General features: G+C 39.2%; 1 protein-coding gene across 5 annotated transcripts in view; it reads left to right on the top strand.

Moving 5' to 3' along the window:
* Positions 1–23,308, top strand: part of LOC114900576 (E3 SUMO-protein ligase RanBP2-like) — a 54,630-nt gene that overhangs the window by 8,183 nt on the left and 23,139 nt on the right. For 2 of the 5 annotated variants that reach the window (XM_029231789.1, XM_029231790.1), the window contains exons 5-19: positions 3,165–3,395; positions 3,732–3,877; positions 5,438–5,630; positions 9,465–9,552; positions 11,890–12,099; positions 13,098–13,279; positions 13,366–13,541; positions 13,700–13,823; positions 14,496–14,657; positions 14,926–15,063; positions 15,140–15,286; positions 16,373–16,552; positions 16,640–16,723; positions 19,574–19,709; positions 22,945–23,039. In XM_029231789.1, coding sequence (XP_029087622.1) covers positions 3,165–3,395; positions 3,732–3,877; positions 5,438–5,630; positions 9,465–9,552; positions 11,890–12,099; positions 13,098–13,279; positions 13,366–13,541; positions 13,700–13,823; positions 14,496–14,657; positions 14,926–15,063; positions 15,140–15,286; positions 16,373–16,552; positions 16,640–16,723; positions 19,574–19,709; positions 22,945–23,039 — 2,292 coding nt within the window. Of the gene's footprint in view, positions 1–3,164; positions 3,396–3,731; positions 3,878–5,437; positions 5,631–9,464; positions 9,553–11,889; positions 12,100–13,097; positions 13,280–13,365; positions 13,542–13,699; positions 13,824–14,495; positions 14,658–14,818; positions 15,064–15,099; positions 15,287–15,609; positions 16,553–16,639; positions 16,724–19,573; positions 19,710–22,944; positions 23,040–23,308 lie in introns of those variants that run through there. The other 3 variants (XM_029231791.1, XM_029231792.1, XM_029231793.1) reach the window with 3 other exon arrangements.

The raw sequence follows: 23,308 nt of genomic DNA, 5'->3' as shown, positions 1-23,308 counted from the left end.
GGAAGTCCCAGTGTACATTGTTTTTAACAGGACCCCCTCCATCCCGGCTTATACATGTTTCCGATAGAATTTTTTCTAACTTTTTTATTTTGAAATAATTATAGATTTTTCTCAGGGAGTTGTAAAGATTGCACAGAGAGGTCCTGAGTTTACTTCACCCAGCTCTCCCCAGTGGTTACCTCTTAATGTAACTATAATACAATATCACACCAGGATTTTGGCGTTGGTGCAGTGTGTGTTCAGTTCTTGTTCATCTCATCATGTGTGTAAATTTGCTTAACCAGCACTGCAGTCAAGAGACAGAACTGCCCCATCACTACAGGGCGTCTTTCATGCTTGCCCTTCTGTGGTCACATCCACCTCTCCTTCCCATCGTCCTTAACTTCTGCCAACTGGGAATTTGTTCTCTGTCTTTATAATTTTGTAATTTAAAAATGTTGTATAAATAGAATCAGGCATCGGGTGACCTTTTGAGGTTGGCTTTTTTCATTCTGTACAGTGCCCTTGAGACCCATTCAGGTTGTATCAGTCAGTAGTTGATTCCTTCATTTTATTGCTGAGTAGTATTTCGTCATATGGGTGTGTTCCACAGTTTAACCATTTACTTTTGAGGGAAATTTCGGTTGTTTCCAATTTTTAGTGATTACAAATCTGGCATGAGCAATTGTGCACAGATTTTTAAATCAAAAGTGTTTTAAAAACCCCTAGAGATAAATACTAGTAACATTAAGTTTTTCTCCCTGTGATAAGCACCTGGATTTTAAATATTAATCTAGGGGCTTCCCTGGTGGCGCAGTGGTTAAGAGTCCGTCTGCCGATGCAGGGGACACGGGTTCGTGCCCCAGTCCAGGAAGATCCCACATGCCGTGGAGTGACTAGGCCCGTGAGCCATGGCCACTGAGCCTGTGCTCTGCAACAGCAGAGGCCCCAACAGTGAGAGACCCGCATGCTGCAAAAAAAAAATTAATCTAAAATGTTAGGTTTCAGTGTGTAGATTTCTTTACCTTATTATCTTTGTTTTATGCCTCAAACATAATTTCCTTATTGGCCATGACAATCCATTCCATTGTGACATTATGGACCATGTATAAATGGGAGGGGATTATTTTTCTTGCAGTATAACCAAAGTTAAATGTTTCTGAAGCATCCTGATTTCCTTTAATGACTCTTTAAAGACAGTGTTGTCTAAAACTAAATCTTATGTCAGATTCCCCCCCCCCATCTTTTGGATAGAAATCCATGAGATTTGTAGCTATTTAGCAATGTAATTCTATTTCTCCTAAAATTTAAGGCTTACTTACAGTAAATAGCTTTTTGACATTTCTCTAATGAACAAAACTACTCAATATTATTAATGAGAGGGCATTTTCTCTTGGGTATGGGAGCAGAATTTTTGTTTTTTAATACTTATTTATTTGCTTATTTGGTTGCACCGGGTCTTAGTTGCGGCTCATGGGCTCCTTAGTTGTGGCTGGCAGGCTCCTTTAGTTGCAGCTCGCCGGCTCCTTAGTTGTGGCATGCGAACTCTTAGTTGCAGCATGCATGTGGGATCTAGTTCCCTGAGCAGGGATCAAACCTGGGCCCCCTGCATTGGGAGCGTGGAGTCCTAACTACTGTGCCACCAGGGAAGTCCTGAGAGTAGAATTTTTGAAAAGCATCCATAATGGTGTTGATTTTTTACTTATTTATTTTTAAACATATAATTGAAGTCTAGGGCTTTTTTGCAGTTATAGACACACCAAGTGTAAGTTACAGAACTGATCCAGGAGGAGAGAGCTTGGTGAGGGAGAAAGGGCACTAATGGCGAGCATGATCTGCGAGGTGGCGGGGTGGGGAGGTGAGTGCAGGAAGGTCGAGTGGAGCTTAGGGGTGATGGCTTCCATTTTCTCTGCGGGGGATGAGGTGTGATCATAAGTTGAAAGTGAGAGTTGGAGGAAAGAGGAGTATGAAGTGAACTCTTCAGGGAATGGAGAAAGTGAGTTTATTAGAAGTAAAATAGGGCTTTATTTTTTCTAGGCATTACCAGTTTGGCAGTTTGAGATTATGAAAGTAAATCAGTTAGCTTGCTTGTGATTTCCCAAATTCCCGAATGCCCTACACTCACTTGTTCATCTGTTGGTGTATGGGCGCAGAGGAAGCAGGTGGTGGGGTCTCCAGGAAAGGTGGAGGGAGTTAATTGAAGGCACCTATAAGTAAGGAGTAATTGTGGATGTTGGGACTGTGGCATTTCAGCTTGACATGGAAGGAAAGTGTATGTGTGTATTTCATGGAAAATTAAAACTTGGTGATGTCAGTGTACTGAAAGCTTTTCAGGTGGTAGAGGCAAAGAGATGTGGCAGTGAGGGTATGTGAGCGCCTGTGAGGTGGGAAAATGAGAGGGTGTGGTGGTCTGAGCGCTTTGATCAAAATACAGATTTTGCCAACTGGATGGCTGAGGCTGGAGTGTGGAGCAGTGGAGATGAGGTCGTTAAAGAGCAGAATGCCCAGGCTATTGTGTGTCTTGTGCACTTCTCAGTTGCCACTGACAGTGGCAGTTGTTAGGGATAAAGGAAGACGGTTCTATTCCAGTTACTAATGAGGGGGGACTGGCAGGAGTAGCCGGATAGCAAGTCCTTTAGAAAACAGAGTTAGGAGCAGGGATGTGGTGGTGACGCTGGGAGACCCCCACCTCCTCTACTTGTGCGTAGGCTAGCAGAGAAGTGATGGCAGCTGTCTTGGAATGGGACTCCATTCAGAAAGGCCAGAAGGTGAAGACTTTGAGAAGATAGCAGAGCAGTAGGAGCTCCACAGTGGGAGCAGAGGGGGCAGAGATGAGTCAGCCTTAGGGAGATGCAGAGCACATTGAGGGTGAGGACCCTGGTGCAAGGGTTCCTGGGAGGCTAGGCGTCTGGTAGTGACCGGAGTGTGCAGGGACGCAGGCCGGTCGTCCTGGCACACTCTGAGGTGAGCATGGGCAGCCACTGCTGCTGTGTCATCCCAGGTGTTTCTCCCCACGTACATTTCTTGAGGTTTAGCCTCTAGGCTGGAAGTGACTCTGAGGGGCTAATGAGGTAGGTAGAGTGGGAATTTACTAAAGCCAGACACAGTGGGATGACGCTCATAGGAGCCATGATGTGTTTAAAGTTGCACAGATGTTTCTCTAATTAACGGTTCTTTAAAAATAGGAACAGCTTTTAGATTGTAAAGGTGAAGATGGATGGAATAAACTTTTCGACTTGATTCAGTCAGAACTTTATGCAAGACCTGATGATGTGCACATGAACATCCGACTAGTAGAGCTGTATCGCTCAAACAATAGACTGAAGGATGCTGTGGCCCACTGCCACCAGGCAGAGAGAAACATAGTCTTGCGTTCAAGTTTAGAGTGGAATTCCTGTGTTGTACAGACCCTTAAGGTAGGTAAAAACTGTTGGGTCTCACACTTCTTGATGGACAGTTACCATATATCCCTTTGTATTTAAGTGCTGCCTTCCAAGACCTAAATTTCTTTCATTTATGTATAGCAGCTGTGAAATGAGATTTTTGCTACCATGATTTCAATTTATAATGGGTGGATTGGAGAAATAAATATGAGAAATATGTTTATATATTTTTTGGTGTTTTTATAGGCTGATTTAAAATCGACATGGTTTTACAGCATAGGAATGGGCAAAGGAATATGTAGGCATAAAGCACTCAGTTTTGTAACACATGATAAAGTTTTGTAACTTGGAGTTCTTTTTGCAAAATAGGAATATCTGGAATCTTCACAGTGTTTGGAGTCTGATAAAAGTAACTGGCGAGCAACCAATCAGGACTTACTTCTAGCCTATGCTAACCTTATGCTTCTCACGCTGTCCATGAGAGATGTGCATGAGAGCAGGGAATTGTTGGAGAGGTATGTTGACCTACGGAGACAGTACTTTGGTGTCAACTACAGATTTTCTGTTTGTGGTAATTCTGTTCATTGGTCTAAACATCTTAATGGCATTATTTTTTCTGTAATATATCCAGAGGTAATAGTTAACATAATGAACTACTTAGAAGGAATCTTCTTTTGTGGGGATATTATAATTGGTTTTGTGTGACTTTGATTTCTAGAGAACTGTATTACTGCTTAGGCTTTATTAAATTATAGTTAAATATTTAGTTTTGGCATACTTACTAAAGAGTTGAGCCTGAAAATGAATGTTCTAACTGCTGTTCCATATTTTGTTTCAAAAAAAATGATACAATCTTGATTGAAAATCAGAGAATAAACTTCATTTGTCAGATATTCTAGTATAAGCTGTTAACGTGACTGATATTTCAGAAAACAATATTTTAGCTTAGAAACAAGATAACTAAAATATAATACATGATTTTTCTGTTTTCCACGTTTTAATTTTGAGGACCAGTATCTCCACTTGATTAAAATAAATTCCGCTGAACAGAAACATCACTTGGAATTGTGTGTTAGTTGAGAGCAGGGGTTGACTAGAGCTTGTGGGCCAAACAAGGCTTACAGCCTGATTGTATGAATAAAGTTTTCCTGGCCACAGCCATTGTTACGTGTTATCTATGGCTGCTTACACACTGCAGTGGTAGAGCTGAGCACTTGTGACAGAGGTGGTGTGCCTGCAAAGCCACATTAGTATGTGGCCCTTTATAGGAAAAGTTTGACGACATTCCCTGGTTTACACTCTCCATTTGTCTGAAAAGTAATTCTTTTCACTGAAGTGTAGAGTTAGTTTTCTTGAGGAAATACTTAGTGTCTTAACATGGGTAGGGTAAGAGAGTATCCAAAAAAAACTAAATTGAACTTTTAGATCATTTTAGAAAATATTTAGGTTTTTATGTTTTTTTGATTTTGGTGTGGTTATATACTTAAAAACTTGGTTACATGAGGAAATAAAGGAGAAAGAGACAATTTTTTAGTAGTACTAAAAAATAATTTTAACTTCATGGATCCATAGGAGGAGGGGTGTTAAGACCCTCTAAGGCAGCTGTCCCCAAGCCTTTTGGCACCAGGGACTGGGGGTGGGGCGGGGGGATTCAAAAGCATTAATTAATACATAGATTACAAATAATAGTGAGAAATATAATTTATTTAACTCTAGTTATGTGTATAGTAAGAAGAGCAGTTATGGTATTGATAATGCACATATTTTAATTATTATAATTTGAAAATGGCATGTTTAATTTGAGAAATTTCAACTTTGAATTAAATAACAAAACCATATGATGGAGAAGATGTTTTGGAATAAGACATTCTAGAGGTTAAGCTTGAAGTATAGGAAGTGTGTGGAATAACAATAAGGCTAGATGATTTATAATGCATAAAACAGAATATGGATTATTAGGAGTTAGAATGTGGAAGATGAAGCTTGAAAGAAATTGTTTTATTTTGAGTTAAATACTGAAACTGATTATTTACAATGCAGTAGTTTAATGTGTGTTTCATACGTTAATATTACAGTTTTGATAGTGCTCTTCAGTCTGTGAAATCTTGTGTGGGTGGAAATGATGAACTCTCAGCTACTTGCTTCGAAGTGAGAGGACATTTCTACATGCATGCTGGTTCTCTGCTTTTGAAGATGGGTCAGCATAGTGACGTGCAGTGGCGAGCGCTCTCTGAGCTGGCTGCGTTGTGCTATCTCATAGCCTTTCAGGTAATCCACTCCCAGTTTTGCATGCAGTTGACATTTCAGTGAGACTTTGTTGTATTTCACATGGAGGTGTGTCCTGGTCTGTAATGAAAATATGGGTAAATATGTAAAATTAAAATGAAATAGTTACTTTGATGGGTGAAGAGTAACAAGATTTATACAGTACTGGTGAGGCTGGTGAAACAGGTACATTGACGCATTGCTGGTGGCAGTTGGCATTGCTATGGCTTTTTGGAAGATCAATTTGAAGAATTTGATCTTTTTACTCTGCCATTTCTGGGAACCTGTAGTATGGAAATAGTCTCAAGTATGGGTAAAACTTGATTCAAAAAGATACGCATAACTTGGACGAAAAACTAAGTAAGTAAATTTTGGGGTATGGTTGCGTAAGCTATGATCGAAGAATGTGTTTACCACCCGCATTTCAACATGTTAATTGAAAACATGCGCATGTGATATGTATACAACATTAATAGTATATTTAATGTACAGCAGTATACTTACTTATCTTTGGAAACATGAAACTTCTTTATACATAGAACATGACATGAAGAAAATATGCCAAAATATTAACCATTATTTTTAGATGATGAGATGCTGGCTCTTTTCCCTTCCCTAATTCATTTTTGTAGTTTTAATGTTTTCTTTAGTGAGCTTCTAGTAATTCTGAAGTGAAAAGAAATAAGCAGTCTTCCAAAAAATGAATTAAGCCCAGCTTGTAAAAATTATTGTTAGCTTTAGAGAATAATCTTTTGCCTGAGAGAAAGAAAAAGGGGTTCACTATAGAATTACTTTTAGAGACTGTTCCTCCTTCTAGTTCATATTACCTAGATCTTTTAAAAACCTGTTGATATGTGGTCCACAGTGCTATGGTGTGCTCAGTGGAAGCATTTTGGCTCATAAGGAATATATTTTAGTGAAAATTAGTGAAGTTAATGAAGTTTGCTGATTTATATAAGCACTAAAAGGTACTTATGATTAATATAGAATCCTCAAGTAGCTGACAGTTTTCTTATTTTTAATGGAAACTAAAATGTATTAAATTTTTTAAAAATGTGTATTTTTAAGTTAACACACAGTCAACCATCCTAAACATTGGCCTTTTTAAAATTGAAGCATAGTTGATGTACAGTATTAAGTTACAGGTATATAATATAGTGAGTCACCATTTTTAAAGATTATACTCCATTTATAGTTATTGTAAAATATTGGCTGTATTCCCTGTGTTGTACAGTATATCCTTGTAGCTTATTTTATACACAATAGTTTGCACCTCTTAACTCCCCACCAATACCTTGCCCCTCCCTCCTTCCCTCTCCCCACTGGTAACCACTAGTTTGTTTTATATATCTGTGAGTCTGTTTCTTTTTTCTTGTATTCATTAGTTTATTGTATTAAACTTTGACCTTTTTAAATAGTAAAAACTAAATCTCCCTCTTAATTGATTGCGTGAGGCTAACTTTTTTAATGGTAGGGTTTTCAGACCCTTGCTTAGGGGACTGCTGTAGTTCTAGTGAGTCCAGGTAGTCCCCCACTTACGATTGTCCGACTTATAGATTTTCAACTTTACAACGGTGTGAAAGTGCTACACATTCAGTAGAAACTGTACTTTGAATGTTGATCTTTTCCTGGGCTGGCGATACGTGGTACATACTCTCCTGTGACGCTGGGCAGTGGCAGCAGGCTGCACCCCCCATCTGTCACACACCCATGAAGACTTACAGCCATCTGTACCCAGACAAGAACAGTCCTGCTTTTCATTTTTAGTACAGTTTTCAATCACATGAGATATTCAGCACTTTACAATAAATGGGCTTTTTGCGTTAGATGAGTTTGCCCGATTGTAGGCTGATGTAAGTGCTCTGAGCACATTGAAGGTAGGTCAGGTGTATTAAATGCATTTCAACTTAGGATATTTTCAACTTACGGGTTTATTGGGGCATAACCCCATCGTAAGTAGAAGATCTGCGTGTCTGTGTTTCAGCTAGTTAAGCAAATTCTCTCTTGAAACCTTTTTTTGGCCGCACTGTGCAGCTTGCGGGATCTTGGTTCCCTGTCCAGGGATTGAACTGGGGTCCTCGGCGGTGAAAGCGCCGAGTCCTAACCACTGGACTGCCAGGGAATTCCCTCTTTTGAAACCTTTTAATTAAGGTGAGGAAATGTTGATTTGAGATGATGTGACTGAGTACATTCATAACTAATTTACTGGTCCCAAATGATAGTGGTTGAGTAGTTCTGGAAAAGGTGCCAGTGTTATGAATTGTGGTCAGTTTGAAAGCAAAAAGAATTATGTCACATTTTGTTTCTTATTTTCTGTGGTCTTCAACATCTATCTATAGATGACTAAGTTTGGCTTAAAAAACTTCTGGGTAAAAGCATAGGTCAAACTAATGTTTCTAAAATTCAGAATCAGAAGTTTTTAGGTTCATAAGTAATATATTTATTTTGAAAAATTATCTTTGGAGAGGTGGTTATATTCACATGGTTTCATATTGTAGTGACATGTAAGAATATACAGTGAAAACTCCTTCCTGTGTCTGTTCCTTAGTCATTTACTTCTCTTCCCTGGAGGAACTAATGTCATTAGTTTCTTATGACTTCTTCAAGAAATGTTTTATGCACACACACTCTTAGAAAATACAGAAAGAAGAAATTCTGTACATTCTATTTATTTTGCTTTATTTCCATGAAATATATCTTGGTGATATTTCCATATCAGCCCAGAAAACATGGCATGAGTACAGCACCCTCATTTGTTCTGACGTTTGCATGTTATTTCATTCTATGGATGTACCATAGATTGGGTTTCTTTAAACCAGTGCCCTAAAACCAAGATACCAGGTTTTACTTTTTTGCTATGCTACTTCAAAATAATTCTGCAACGAGTAATTTATGCCATTTCACATGTGAAAATTTGCGGGTGGAATAAATGCTTGAGAGAAGAATGGCAGGATCAAAGTGTATCTATGCATTTATAAGTTTTAGAGCTATTGCCAAATTTCTAGCCTCACAGAGGTTGTACCAAATTATACTCCCACTACCAATTTAAGAAAGTCATTAGAGGTTTAAGAGCAGTTACACGCACCATCCATATAGTTAAGTTTTAGGATATCTCCAGTAAGTGTTTGTTGTCGAAGTGAACATTTTCAGCGATGGACATTTGCTGCTTTTCAAGATAGCCTGTTGCATTTTTGGATAATTTGGTTCTTGGTGCTTCCTTATATGGAGTAAAAATATTTCTCAAGCTGCTACCCATTGGTGGTGGTTTTTCCTTTTAGTGCTATTAAAAAGTCTAGCCCTTCTTTTACAAGATTCTTTTCCTAATATCTGAACGCAGCTGTCGTCTTTTCACCATTCTGTTTATTCATAATTGTTCCAGCTCTTCTTCGTAGGATATGGCTTGGAGCCCTTTTACTCTCTTGGTTGTCCCAGTTATCCCAGTGGTATCTCAGATTATTCTCTGGAAATGTGCTGTCCACAGTGTGGCATTTCCAAGTATGGGCCCACCAGTGCCAGATCATGGAGAGCTGTCATCTCTTCCACTGCTCTCATTCTGTTATGCAGGGTAGAAAAGGTCTCTAACCAAGTACTCCCCAGCTGTAACTTGAATGTGCTTTTAGTAGAAAGTAATTTCTCAGAAGTGCTCTTTGTAGGCATCTTTTATAGATTATCTAAATTTCTTGGTTCTGAGTGTTTTGCAGTTAGATTTCCAACTCTGTTTAACATTGGCTAACTGTTTATTCTTTATCGAAAAAGTACAGTGTACTAGAAAGGAACATCTTACTGTTAAAAATGTGAGTATCACTAAATTAAGATTTTTGATTCTAAAATGATCAGGTTCCAAGACCAAAGATTAAATTTATAAAAGGAGAAGCTGGACAAAATCTACTGGAAATGATGGCCTGTGATCGTCTGAGCCAATCAGGTAATAGTAATGTTTAACTGATTTTATTTTAAAAAGAAAAGAAAATTTCTGTTTGGGCACATCTTATGATAGTATCTTCTCTCTGTCCAGGAGATAATTTGTCATAATCATTTGTTTCTCTTTGCCATATTGGATTAGGGAGCAAGATACAGAAAGAATGATAAGAAATTGTATATTCTTTAAAAGGAACAAATATTGTTCGCTCCCGGGTAGAGAAACTGCTTCCCCCCCTTCCCCCCCTTAATCTAGCTGCTAGAGCCTCCATCCAGAATATTTTTTTTCCTTTTTATTTTTTAAAAATTTATTTATTTTTTTGCGGTACACGGGCCTCTCACTGTTGTGGCCTCTCCTGTTGCGGAGCACAGGCTCCAGAAGCGCAGGCTCAGTGGCCATGGCTCACAGGCCTAGCCGCTCTGCGGCATGTGGGATCTTCCTGGACCGGGGCACGAACCCGCGCCCCCTGCATCGGCAGGCGGACTCTAAACCACTGTGCCACCAGGGAAGCCCTTTTTTTCCTTTTTAAAAAAAAATTTTTTTTAATGTTTATTTTATTTTTTGCTTTCTCTAGTTGTGGCAAGCGGGGGCTACTCTTTGTCGTGGTGCGTGGGCTTCTCATTGCGGTGGCTTCTCTTGTTGCGGAGCACAGGCTCTAGGCGCATGGGCTTCAGGAGTTGCAGCACACGGTCTCAGTAGTTGTGGCATGCGGGCCCTAGAGCGCGTGGGCTTCAGTAGTTGTGGCACACAGGCTTAGTTGCTCCGCGGCATGTGGGATCTTCCCAGACCTGGGATCGAACCCTCGTCCCCTGCGTTGGCAGGCGGATTCTCAGCCACTGCGCCACCAGGGAAGTCCCTCCATCCAGAATATTTTAAAGCACTTCCTAAACTAAGAATAAGTTACTCATCAGATGCTTAAGACATTACTATGGGGGATATAAAGATGAAAAAGTTCTGGATCTCTCTCTTAAGGAACTGACATCATAGTAAAAGAGATAGAAGGTATATATTCACATTCTGTTAGGCTCTTGGAATTTTTAGATTTATTCCCAGTTTTGACTATTTGGGATGGATCCTAAAGGTCTGTTACAGACTATCTGGCTTTGTTAAGGCAGAAACTTGCAGGTGTTCACACAGGCAGTGAATCAAGCAGTGAACTGAAGACTCCATGGGGAAATGTTTCTGTAAGAAGTTTTCATATAAAGTTGAAAGGACTTTGTTAAGAGTTAAGAAGTGGACTTAAATCATAGTAGCTATAAGCTGTTGTCTGTGGGTAGACTGTTGATTAATGCCCCTGTGTCCCACAGCTTACTTTTTTGTGAGAGACAGACTTTGAGTCCTTGAAGAAGTGACCTTCTGTTTTTCTCTTAGGTGTCCCTTCTACCTTTGCACAGTTTGTAAAATGAACTTATTTTACTATCTTTGATCTGGGCCTTACTGGGTTTGTCTTTGCAAATTTTCAGAGAGATAATGGTCTGGCGGTAACCAAACCTGACTGACCAGCAGAATTACTCCACTTTTTTTTAAAATGGCTTGATTGTGTAAAATTCACATATGATATTATTCACCCATTTTAAGTGTACAGTTTAGTGGTTTTTTAGTATGTTCACGGAGTTGTGCAATCATCACCACAATTTTAGGATATTTTCATCACCTCATAAAGAAACCTCGTACCCGTTAGCAGTCACTCCTCATTCCTCCAGACCCCCTCGTCCTAGGCAGCCACTAATTTTCTGCCTCTTTATACCTCTCTGTTCTGGACAGTTCATATAAATTGAATCATACAAAGTGTGGTCTTTCGGTAACTGTCTTCTTTCACTTAGCATAGTGTTTTCAAGGTGCATCCATGTTGTAATGTGACCTAGAACTTCATCCAAGGAGCGTTTTTAAAATAGATTCTTCACCCTAAATCTGTGGAATCAGAATCTTTGGGAGTGGGGCCTGGAAATAAAAAAAGAAAATTTTTAAGCTTTTTAAAGGATGATTCTGACCAGCCAGGTTTAGAAGTTAGGTTTATCAGGTCAGAAAATTTGAGCTTGGTCCTGTTCTCCTGTGGCCACTTGAATCCCACACTTTTCCATCTAAAATGGAAATCCTTTTGGTATTTTTCGCACACAGTTTTTTCTTTCCTTTTATTCTAGTATGTAGATACAGATACTGTTACACTGTAGTCTATTCATTTTTCACATCAGCACCCTTTTGGGTCCAGCTGTGGTTGTTGGGCTGGAGGGCTGGGTCTGAGATAGTCATGTTATTTCCCCTTAGGGTATGTGAATGAAACTATTGAGAGAGATGAACAAAAACAATCTATTTTTTAAATGATGGAAATAATTTGTTTTTCAGGGCATATGCTGCTAAACTTAAGTCGTGACAAGCAAGACTTTTTAAAAGAGGTTGTAGAATCCTTTGCCAATGAAAGTGGGCAGTCTGCTGTATATGATGCTCTGTTTTCTAGTCAGTCACCTAAGGATAGATCTTTCCTTGGTAGCGATGATATTGGAAACCTTGATGTGCAAGCGCCAGATCCTGAGGATTTGGCTCGATATGATGTTGGTAAGTTGTATCTTTCTAAGGAAACATTCTGCATTTTAATCCTTTTATACTAGGAGACAAATAATAGCAACAAGGGGAATAAATTGCCCATAATCTCATTACCCAGAAATAATGGCTTAATATTTTCCTATATTCCTTGCAAGTTTTTTGAAGGGTTGGGGTAGTATGAGGGGTTGGGGTAGCCGTAGTGGTGGCATATGTTTTTCTTATAAATAGTTGTTTATACTGTACACATGATTAGTCTCATGAATTCTTTCTCATCCTGTCTCTCTAAATATCACTTTTAGTGGCAATATGATCTTTTTAGTGAAGTAGCCATAATTTGTTTGCCACTTTTTATTGTTGGGTATTGAAGATGCTTCCAGTTTTTTCACTTATATTAAAATGCTGATGAAAACTTTAATATAAAGTGCCTCTATTTCAGTTTTTTCCGTAGAGATTCCTAAAAACAGAATTACTGGGATAAAGTTGATGAACATGTTTAAGTCTCTTGCAAATTGCCATATTACAAGAAAACTTGTACCTATTTATTATGCTTTCTGAAGCCCATAACTTTTTTAGTATTGAATTTCTTGTAGAGGAAAAGATCTATTTATTATCCTAATGGACTAATGTAGTGGTATCCCATTGTTTTAATATTTCTTTACTGAAAGGAAAATCTATTGTTTCAAGATTTCTTACTGGTGGCTATTCTTTATTTTACCTCTGTCATTAGATTTTGTTTTATTGAGTTCTAGTGAGGCTCTTTTTTCTTCTTAGATGGACTTCAAAAGAACGTTTTCCATTATAACTGTCTTTATTAAAGTTCCTAGATGGAGTTTGAATACTTCTAATAAGAACATAAGACTTTGCTTATCATAGATTTCTCCTGTGCTCTGATATAGAAAAGCAGTTATAAAATTAAGGTATATTTATTATGAGTCAGTTGTTTATGTTGGCAAAACTGATGGGACACAAAGATTTCCAAAACCTCAGGCCCATTTTTTTTTGTATTTCAGGTGCCATTCGAGCACATAATGGTAGTCTTCAGCACCTCACCTGGCTTGGCTTACAGTGGAATTCATTGCCTGCCTTACCTGCAATTCGAAAATGGCTAAAACAGCTTTTTCATCATTTGCCCCAGGAAACCTCAAGACTTGAAACAAATGCACCTGAATCAATATGTATTTTAGATCTTGAAGTAAGCAGAGATTTTAACAACTTAAACATTATGAGTATTGTTTGATTTTTTTCTACTTAAATTGATTTTTCTTTAAATAAAAACAGGTATTTCTACTTGGAGTAATATATACCAGCCACTTACAATTAAAGGAGAAGTGTAATTCTCACTACAGCTTCTATCAGCCTCTGTGCTTGCCACTTCCTGTGTGTAAACAGCTTTGCACAGAAAGACAGAAATCTTGGTGGGATGCAGTTTGTAATCTAATCCACAGAAAAGCAATGTAAGTAGTCAAATAAGAATACTCCTTTGACTTATTGCCTAGGGACTTTAATTCTCATGTGAAGTTTTAATTTTTAATTATCATGTGATGATTTACATACGTGTAGGTGTTGAACTGCATGTTTATAAATCAATTTTATTAAATACAACTTTTTTTAGACCTGGAACCTCAGCAAAATTGCGACTTCTAGTTCAGCATGACATAAACACTCTAAGGGGCCAGGAAAAACATGGCCTTCAGCCTGCTCTACTTGTGCACTGGGCAAAGTGCCTTCAGAAAACGGTGAGTTCACTGAAGTGGAAGCAGTTTTTAAGAACATTACTGTCATTTTTTAAAATCACAGACTTTACATTGAAAGCCTTTCAGTTTTAAAAACAGCTTATTCATATTATGTCGGGTGAAACGTATTTTCTTAATCTTGCCACAGAGTGGTTAGTCTAGTTAATACATAAGTGCTTAGAACAGTGCCTGGCACAGTAAATGTTCCATAAGTATTAGTCATTGTTATTATTACTTATAATTACCTTACGATAAATATTGTCCAGCCTGAAGATTTTTTTACGTGTTTGGTGGCACAAGGCTCTGTAGGTAAGGGCATTATCTCTTGCTAAGTAGTTGAGGTCTGTTCTGTGGCAAGATTAGATTAGTTTAGCCCCTTGACCAAACTGTGGCACCTATAAGAGTGGCAGATTTCGGCTGTCTAAAAATAGCAACTTTAAAAAAATAAAGTGGGCTGCCTGATTAGTTAGTGTCATTGAAAGTGTGTAAAAGTTGGTTCTAGAATGATCACTGGTATTAAAGTGGTTAGTTATTCCAGTATTTGGAAAGGTGAGCGTATGGCTTTTGAGATTCTATTTTGCCTTGATTTGAAATTTTAACCGGTTGTTCAGACCATCTATAAATGAATTTTTGGATCTGATTGTTTGTGTCTCTTCTGACTTTGTATTTTTTTAGGGCAGTGGTCTTAATTCTTTTTATGATCAACGAGAATACATAGGCAGAAGTGTTCATTACTGGAAGAAGGTTTTGCCATTGTTGAAGATACTTAAAAAGAAGAGCAGTATCCCTGAACCTATTGACCCTCTGTTTAAACATTTTCATAGTGCAGACATTCAGGTAATGGAGGATCCCTTTGTGAACTAACTGGAAATGTGGATTTCCAATTTATAAACAAAGAAGTGGGAGTATAAACTGCTTAAATTTGTTGCTTGGCTATTTCATGGAAGTCTTGTTTTCTAAGTCCACTAGCTGTCACAAATACAGTATGGCAGAAAAGAGTACTGAGATGCTAATCTCATTAGATCGTGTAAAATCTTTGGGAAATCATTTGGGTTTGATATTCTGGGTAGAGGCAATTTGACTAAAAGTTATCCAATATGTTTAGGCATCTGAAATGGGTGAATATGAAGAGGAAGCACACATAACATGTGCTATATTGGATGCAGTTAATGGAAATATAGACGATGCTGTGGCTGCTTTTGAATCTATTAATAATGTCGTTTCTTATTGGAATCTTGCACTGGTAAGTAGTGTGGTACTTGAATTAAAAGGTTTTTGTTTTAAAACATAATTGTTTCATAAAAGCACTCTGTGTATAGATTTTTCACAGAAAAGCAGAAGACATTGAAAATGATGCACTTTCTTCTGAAGAACAAGAAGAATGCAAAAATTACCTGAGAAAGACCAGAGACTACCTGATAAAGATTTTAGATGACAGTGATTCAGATCTCTCAGTGGTTAAGAAAGTAAGTTGCAGGTTGTTTGTACTTTCTTATTATTTTGATAAGTACTTTTGCCTTGGTTTTATATTTTGGTAATTTCAGAAATGCTTAGTGGTGCCTTATTAATGCGGAAAATGGAGAGTGTTTAAATATTTAATTAGCATTGTTTTGCCTTAGGTTTGGGGAGGTGGGGTGTGTGTGTTTTTTTTAAACTTGGGCATTTAAGTTTATACTCTTACAAAAAATGCTTGTTAGGGAATTAGAAAAGGTTTCCAAGGTACGCATTTATTTTTGTTATCTTGGCAATGAAATCAACAAATATTGCCACCTAAGGACTATTTCTGCATGGACTTCACAGTTAAACATGTCACTGAAATCAAAGGTGGTTTGCTGACTACTTGAGAGCGTTTCTCTCATCATGACCATCTGATGTGACTACCTTTTTCCACCTGTCAGCAGTTTGAGGCTGTTGTGATGGTATTAACCTTAACTACATTCAACCTTCCACCTGTTTTGTTGATTAGTTTGTGTTGCTGCTCTTGGATTAGGATTTATGTTTGGTGCATTCCAACATCTGTGTTTCTCCTCATATTCAAAATCAGTTAGGGTTTCCCTGGTGGCGCAGTGGTTGAGAGTCTGCCTACCGATGCAGGGGACACGGGTTCGTGCCCCGGTCCGGGAAGATCCCACATGCCGTGGAGCGGCTGGGCCCGTGAGCCATGGCTGCTGAGCCTGCGCGTCGGGAGCCTGTGCTCCACAATGGGAGAGGCCACGACAGTGACAGGCCCACGCGTACCGAAAAAAAAAAAAAAAAATCAGTTAGTAAACGTCAGTAACTTAATTTTGTTCACGTGGAAAAGCTTCCCCAGTTAACATTGCTCTGCCATTACTGTGGCTAACGAGGGATAGAAACAACATGGACTTGAGGGTTGGAAGCCTTTGATTACACAGCAGTTTCATGTTTGTTGTTACCTAAAGTATAATGTGCTTGTTACATAAAAGTGAAAAATGTAAATTAGTAAGAAAAAAAAATCTGTGTTTATTTTAGAGAGAGTTCTACTTTGGTAAATTTGCAGGCTAAAGCCATTGATTCATGCCTTTTGTTTTTAGTTGCCCGTGCCCCTGGAATCTGTAAAAGAGATGCTTAATTTAGTCATGCAGGAGCTCGATGACTTCAGTGAAGGAGGGCCTCTTTATAGAAATGGTTCTTTGCGAAATGCAGATTCAGAAATAAAACATTCTACACCGTCTCCCACCAAATACTCTCTATCACCAAATAAAAGTTACAAGGTAAGTGGGGAAGAAATGAGTCACTCTACTGTGGAATACATTTCTGTTCTAAATGTTTTAAGTACTTTTTTGTTGTTATTTTTTCAGTATTCTCCCAAAACACCACCTCCATGGGCAGAAGATCAAAATTCTTTATTGAAAATGATCTGCCAACAAGTAGAGGCCATTAAGGTAAATCACTTGATTTCTCTAAACTGTGCCTCTCTTATTCCTAGATTCCTTCCTTGTCCACTTTCTCACTTATTTCTAAAACTGTTCAAAATGTTCCTTTGCCATGTGACTGTAGAATCGTACTGTGTTTTACGTGCTTTCATCTTGACGCTTAGCATTTTTTTTTTTTTTTTTTTTTACGGTAAGCGGGCCTCTCCCGTTGCGGAGCACAGGCTCCGGAAACGCAGGCTCAGCGGCCATGGCTTACGGGCCCAGCCGCTCCGCGGCACGTGGGATCTTCTTGGACCGGGGCACGAACCTGCGTCCCCTGCATCAGCAGGCAGACTCTCAACCACTGTGCCACCAGGGAAGCCCTACACTTAGCATATTTTTGAAACTACTTAAGTGTCTGCGTCCTCCACTAGATATGAATCTTTCAAAGGTAGAGACTCCTATATCCAAAACATAGCCTTGTTTCTGGCATAGAGGAGGTTCCCAGGTGATTGAATTGAACTAGTGAAATATACTCTTCATACCTTGGTCTGTGAGTTTGTCTCAGACTGACTGTGGTTGTATGTTAAGTTTAAGGACTTCACAAGTGGTCTAAACTTCAAAAGGTCTCTTTATCTTTTTAATATTTCATATGAATTTGACTTAATTATGTAAAGAAATAGTTACGTGAATATGATTTTATTTTAACTTTATGGAAGTGACCTTAACCATAACACTCAAAGGAGCTTTACTTCTTTGAAGTTGGAAGTACAGGTAAGTTGTTTCACGCTCATTGACAAGAACTAAGTCATTCATACTTCTAAAGTTACAGCAAGGAAGTATTGCTATGTGTGTGACTATTGCACTGCTGTCAGCAATTTGTGAGACTTAATACTATTTGTATTTTTTGCACTTGTGATTTTGCACAGTTTTTTTGTCTTAATTTTTAAACTTATTTTTGGCTGTGTTGGGTCTTCGTTTCTGCCTGCGGGCTTTCTCTAGTTGTGGCGAGCAGGGGCTACTCTTCGTTGCGGTGCGCGGGCTTCTCATTGCAGTGGCTTCTTTTGTTGCGGAGCACGGGCTCTAGGTGTGTCGGCTTCAGTAGTGGCAGCACTTGGTCTCAGTAGTTGCAGCACACAGGCCCCGGAGCGCACAGGCTTCAGTAGTTGCAGCTCATGGGCTCAGTAGTTGCAGCGCGTGAGCTCTAGGGCGCATGGGCTTCAGTAATTGTGGCGCAAGGGCTCTAGAGCACAGGCTCAGTAGTTGTGGCACACGGGCCTAGCTGCTCCACGGCATGTGGCATCTCCTCGGACCAGGGATTGAACCCATGTCTCCCGCATCGGCAGGCGGATTCTTAATCACTGTGCCACTAGGGAAGTCCCTGCACAAAGATTTTGTATGTTAATTTTTTATAATCGTGGCTTGTTATGATATTGCATACTTACCATGTAGGCTTCTGGTACCCAACATTGTATTCTTGGAAGCACTAGTAGTGGAGGTCTAGTCCGTGTGCCTAGAAAGCTGAGTTCTAGTACTAACTGCCATTGATGAATGATCTCAGATCAGGGAGTTCCTTATCTTTCTGTCTGTCTGGCTTCTCATCTGTAAAGTTGAGTGAGAATTGTTGAAACCGGTTTTCATCATATGTTCTAGTTGTTTGAATTTTTAAAATTATGTTTATAGCTTTAATTGCATATTTAAATCTATGGTCCAGATACCAGTAGTGACCAATAAAGTTTTCCAGTTGATTCCATCAGTTTCTTATTTTTGGATGTGTAGCATCTGGACTAGACACAGTAGATAGACGAACGGGGAAAATTTTAGTTTGAAAATTCAAGATATTTTTCACCTCAAGAGTTACAGTTTTCAGACAATTTCTTTTCCTAAAACACTTGTTTTTTTGGCCGCACTGTGCGGCTTGTGGGATCTTGGTTTTCCGAACAGGGATTGAACCCCGGGGCCACGGCAGTGAAAGCGCTGAGTCTTAACCAGTGGACTGCCAGGGAATTCCCTCTAAAATACTTCTAGGAGAAGAGAGCAGACATTCTGGATTTGTCTCTGACCTCATTTGTTAATTTTACTATTCCTGAAAAGTGCCTGCTTTGTAGGTTCTGGGTTGGGGAGGGCGTCGTCATTTGGTTGTCTACAAAGTGATGGATCTGATTGCTGACCACTAGCTGTCATTGGAAGGCATTATGTCTGCCGGTTTGGAACTTTGTAAGAATTAAGAGCTAAGAGCGTAAGTAAATTGTCTGGAATGTGTCATTGTATACACATAATATATACAGTATACTATAGGTAATATATTCCGAGCAAGTGTTAGCAGTTTTCCCTTTCCCAGTAGAGCATTTGAGCTTTACCTTGAGAGGTTGGCAGTGTTTGGCACCGCGTATGCGGCTGAGTGGGAGGCTAGTCTGGGAGGGAATGTGGGGTGTAGAGCAGTCCAGGTGGACTGAAGAGCAGAGCAGGTGCAGTGAGGCTCTGGAAGGGCGTTTGGGGCGATGCAGCTGAGCACTGGCAGTGTCAGAGAAAGAAGTTCATTTCGTAGGTACTTGTTATTTTGAGCAGGTAAGTGTCTTGGCTAGAGCTGAACTTTAGAAAGATTACTTTAAGCTAATGCAGAATGGAAAGGGAGATGAGGCCATTGTTAGGTTAGAGCTGACTCTAGAATGAATGAATTAGGTAATGGTGCTAAGGAGTGAAAGAATGGGAGCAAATAACAAGCTTTGACAAATTAAGGATCATGTTTTAAATCAGCACCTGGTACTCAGATCCTACTGGAGTATAGAATCTCTTAAAAGGCATCATCAAGTATTAAGTTTGCTCTAGCACGGTGTCTGCCATGATATAATTGCTTAAAATTGTTTCCTCTTCCAACAGAAAGAAATGCAGGAGTTGAAACTAAATAGTGGTAACTCAGGGTCCCCTCATCGTTGGCCTACAGAGAATTATGGACCAGATTCAGTGCCTGATGGATATCAGGGGTCACAGAATTTTCATGGGGCCCCACTAACAGGTGAGTTGGCAACTGGATACTCCCAGGTATTAGTGAAGTCTGTACTTTCTCCTCCTTTGAACAGGTAACTTGTGAAATCACCTTGTCTGTATACATTTATCTATATACATGTCTGTCTGTGTCTGCCTGTATGTTACTTAAGCTGTATTTGGTATTACCAGGATTTCTATAACTCTAAGCAGAAACAAAACAAGCTTTATCTGATCCTGTTTATATAAAGGCTAAAGGCTTAAAGAACCTTTTAATGCACATCTCAGAGGAGCTGAGACTGAGTTGGAGCTATGCCTTATGATTGAAAAAATGTTAACTGACAGCGTTATTCATTAAGAGATGGCTAGTTAAGAACTTAAACGTCTTGGGAATTATTTTGATGACATACTGAGAGGTATGACAGTCCTGGGAAACTTTTTATTTTGAAATACTGTGGTCATATGTAGAAGGAAAGAGTGTGGAGCTAGAGCATACTGGAGTTTTCGGTTGTGCTCTCTTAACTTACCTCTCTGAGCCAGTTTGTTTGAAACCTGGAACTAATACTTGGCATCACATGATTATTGTGAGCATTTGTGTGTGGGTGGTGTGCATTAGGCATTTACTTAGAATATGCATTAAACACCTAATGAACCAAAGGGTACGGACTGTGTCTCCTGTGGTTGTCTGTGTGCCAAGGTGCTTGTGTATGTAATTTTATTTACTGACAGTGACCCAGAGTGGTGGGTACCATCATGAATCCACATTTTTTAGATGAGGAAATGGGTTTGGAAGGGTTATAGGTAACTTACCCATTACTGTACAGATAGTTATTGGTAGAGCCGGGGTTCAAACTCTAGCGCTAAAGCCACTTGTCCCCAGGCAGCCAGAGTGATGGGGAAAATAGGCTTCTTTCACATGAGACAGATTCCTGAAATGTTGGTAATTAGATTAATTGGTTTTGATTCAGAATGGTGTGGCCTAGTTTCACACATTTGTGTGATGGTCCATAGGGCCATACTTAAGGCAAACTCATGGTCCTCTCGTAACAGTGTCCTCCAAGTGCGCGCAAAGTAATAGAAAAATCTTTGTGAAGTCAAACTCACTAAATGTCGTATGTAAGTCACAGATAAATACATGAGAAGTCAGAGTTTAAACATTGTTTACCTAAACCCTGTGCACTGCGTAGAGCCTTGACTACAGAAGATAGGCAAGCTGGCTGGCTTTCTCCTTGGCTCTCCGAGTGATGTGTGGAGTCATCATTTGGCACCTGTGGGTCACAACTTCTGTTTTCTTCTTCTTTGTACAGGCATAACAGGTCTTCTGTTTGTTACACACACATATAAGCATAACATTCACATTGTCTCATTTTATTCTTGCAGTTACTCTATGAAATAGGTAGAAGCAGCACATCCTCATTTTACAAGTGAGAAAAATGGAGACCCCAAGTGACTATTTGACAAAGTCGCAGGCAGCTTTGTGGCCCTGAGAGGAGAGCTCAGGTCTCCTGATTCCCATTCCTGTGTTCACAGACTGTTTTTCTTAATGAAGGTGCAGATGTGCCAAGATAGTCATTGTCTTTTTAAAAGAAGATGATTAAAAAACAATAAGCTTATAATAAAATATTCAGAAGTACTGACCAGTGTAAAGAAAAGTAAACACTAACCATATCACACAGAGTTCTGCTAACATTTTGGAGCATTTCCTTCTGGTCCTTTCTCTTTGTATATTAGAGAACTTTATCACGTTGTATGGAGACGAGTAGCCTGTTTTTAAATATTTAAGTTCTGAGCAGTTTTCTACTCAACGTTTTTTTGCAGAGTGGAAGCTCTGCAGATTTTATTTCCTTATTTTTAAATTTCCAGTTGTTGCTATTGTAAATAATGCTGTGAACACAGTCCTAGGATTTTAGGGTTTTGTAAAATTTCTTGTGTTGGGAAATTGCTTTCCTGAGAAGCTGTGCCGGTTTTACACTCTTACCACCAGTATCTGGTAGTGCCTGTCTCTTTGCACTCTTGCCAAGTGTTTGCTATTACCAGTTTATAAAAACCTTGCCTATTTTTAAAAACAAAAATAATACCAGCTTTTAAGTTTTTGTTTTTTTAGTACTAGGCATGCTCAACACTTTATAATCCTTTATATTTCATGAGTTATCTGTTCATTGGGTGCCTTTTTTCTATAGGATGTTTTTAGTACTTTTTTTCACTATCCCTGATAAAGTCACCAGTTAAGTTTCAGACTTTATGATTCTTGGCTTATATCCATCATCTTGTTCTGTGTTCTTTGCCTGTTTTCTCCCCAGAATATGTCATGGTAGCCATCATGAGGCAGCCCGTTAGTTTTCCACGCTCAGGCTTGGGCCTCTGCAGTGGCTCTGTTTCTCTGGTAACTGCATAGAGGACAGACAGCCTGGCTCGCCTTTACTGGGTCTTTTTCAGGGCTTTCTACAATCAGCTGCCCAGCACCTCTTGGGTCACAATTTCTGCTTCCTCTTCTGTGTAAAGGTATAAATGATCTTTAAGTTGTTTTGTTTTCTGTTAAAACTTTCTTAAAACAGATCAAGTAAATGATTGTTGGTTGTTCTTACCATCAACAGGAGTGTCTTCTAGTTGCTGTTTCCTGATAACACGCACACAAAACAGATGGAGCAGATAGTTTGGACACCAGCATGAGTGTCAGTCATGCTGTGCCCTTTTTATTAGCCAGGGAACACATTTTGTGTTACTTGTGAGATCCTTTGCATGAATTTGTTAGGTGATTTTTGACCTGAACGTTCTCAGTTGAGTTTAAAAAATGCAGCCATGTCATTCTGCAGATTTTCAAGGCTCACTTCAAAAATGTGGCCCTGAGGCCATGACGTGCGTTTTGGTTCCTTAAGTCCTTCCTGTGGCTAGTGTATCCCCTGTGTCTCTGACGCGGCATGACTGTGCCTCCCCGTCGTGCCCCTCTTTCTCAGGGCGCGGCCCCACCGCTCGTCTTGGCTCCTTGTGGTGCTTGTTGTGGGGACTGCTCTTGCTGACACCCTGCTGCTGCTCTCACTCCTCCTGTGTCACACCTAGCGGTCATTCCTAGTTTGTCATTTGGTAATCTTTATGATGATGTATTTTGATGTATAGAAATTTAAAAAAAAAATATGTAGTTAAATCTCTCTCTGATTTCTACTGCTTTTGTATTTATAGTTCTTGCCTAGATAGTCCTAACTGCAGCATAGACTTTTTTTAACAGTGTTTTCTTTCTTTTTTTTTCTTTTCTTTTTTTTTTTTTTTAGTTGCAACTACTGGCCATTCAATGTATTATAGTCAGTCACCAGCATATAATTCCCAGTATCTACTCAGACCAGCAGCTAATGTTACTCCCACAAAGGTAACAAAGGAATAATTTATACATTTATAAGTATCTCCTTTTTAACTGTCCAGGCTTCCTACAGAGAAATTCAAGAAGTAGTTCAGCATTAAAACTTAAATGTCCCACCAGATAACAGATATTTTAAATTTCTCTCAGATATAGAAGTATGTTTCTCAGTTAGTTAATTTCTATGTTACAATAAATGTGAACATCTAGAATATTTTTAAATTGGGGTGGTGGTGGGTCCTTCGTCATTCGGTCGTGACAGAAGCAGGACTGTGATATCC

This window comes from Monodon monoceros, unplaced genomic scaffold (genome assembly GCF_005190385.1).
Source record: "Monodon monoceros isolate NGI ecotype Baffin Bay Population unplaced genomic scaffold, NGI_Narwhal_1 Super_Scaffold_19, whole genome shotgun sequence".
Lineage (NCBI taxonomy): Eukaryota > Metazoa > Chordata > Mammalia > Artiodactyla > Monodontidae > Monodon > Monodon monoceros.
The sequence above is the reverse complement of the archived record's forward strand: the minus strand, read 5'-3'. Positions and strand labels throughout refer to the sequence as shown.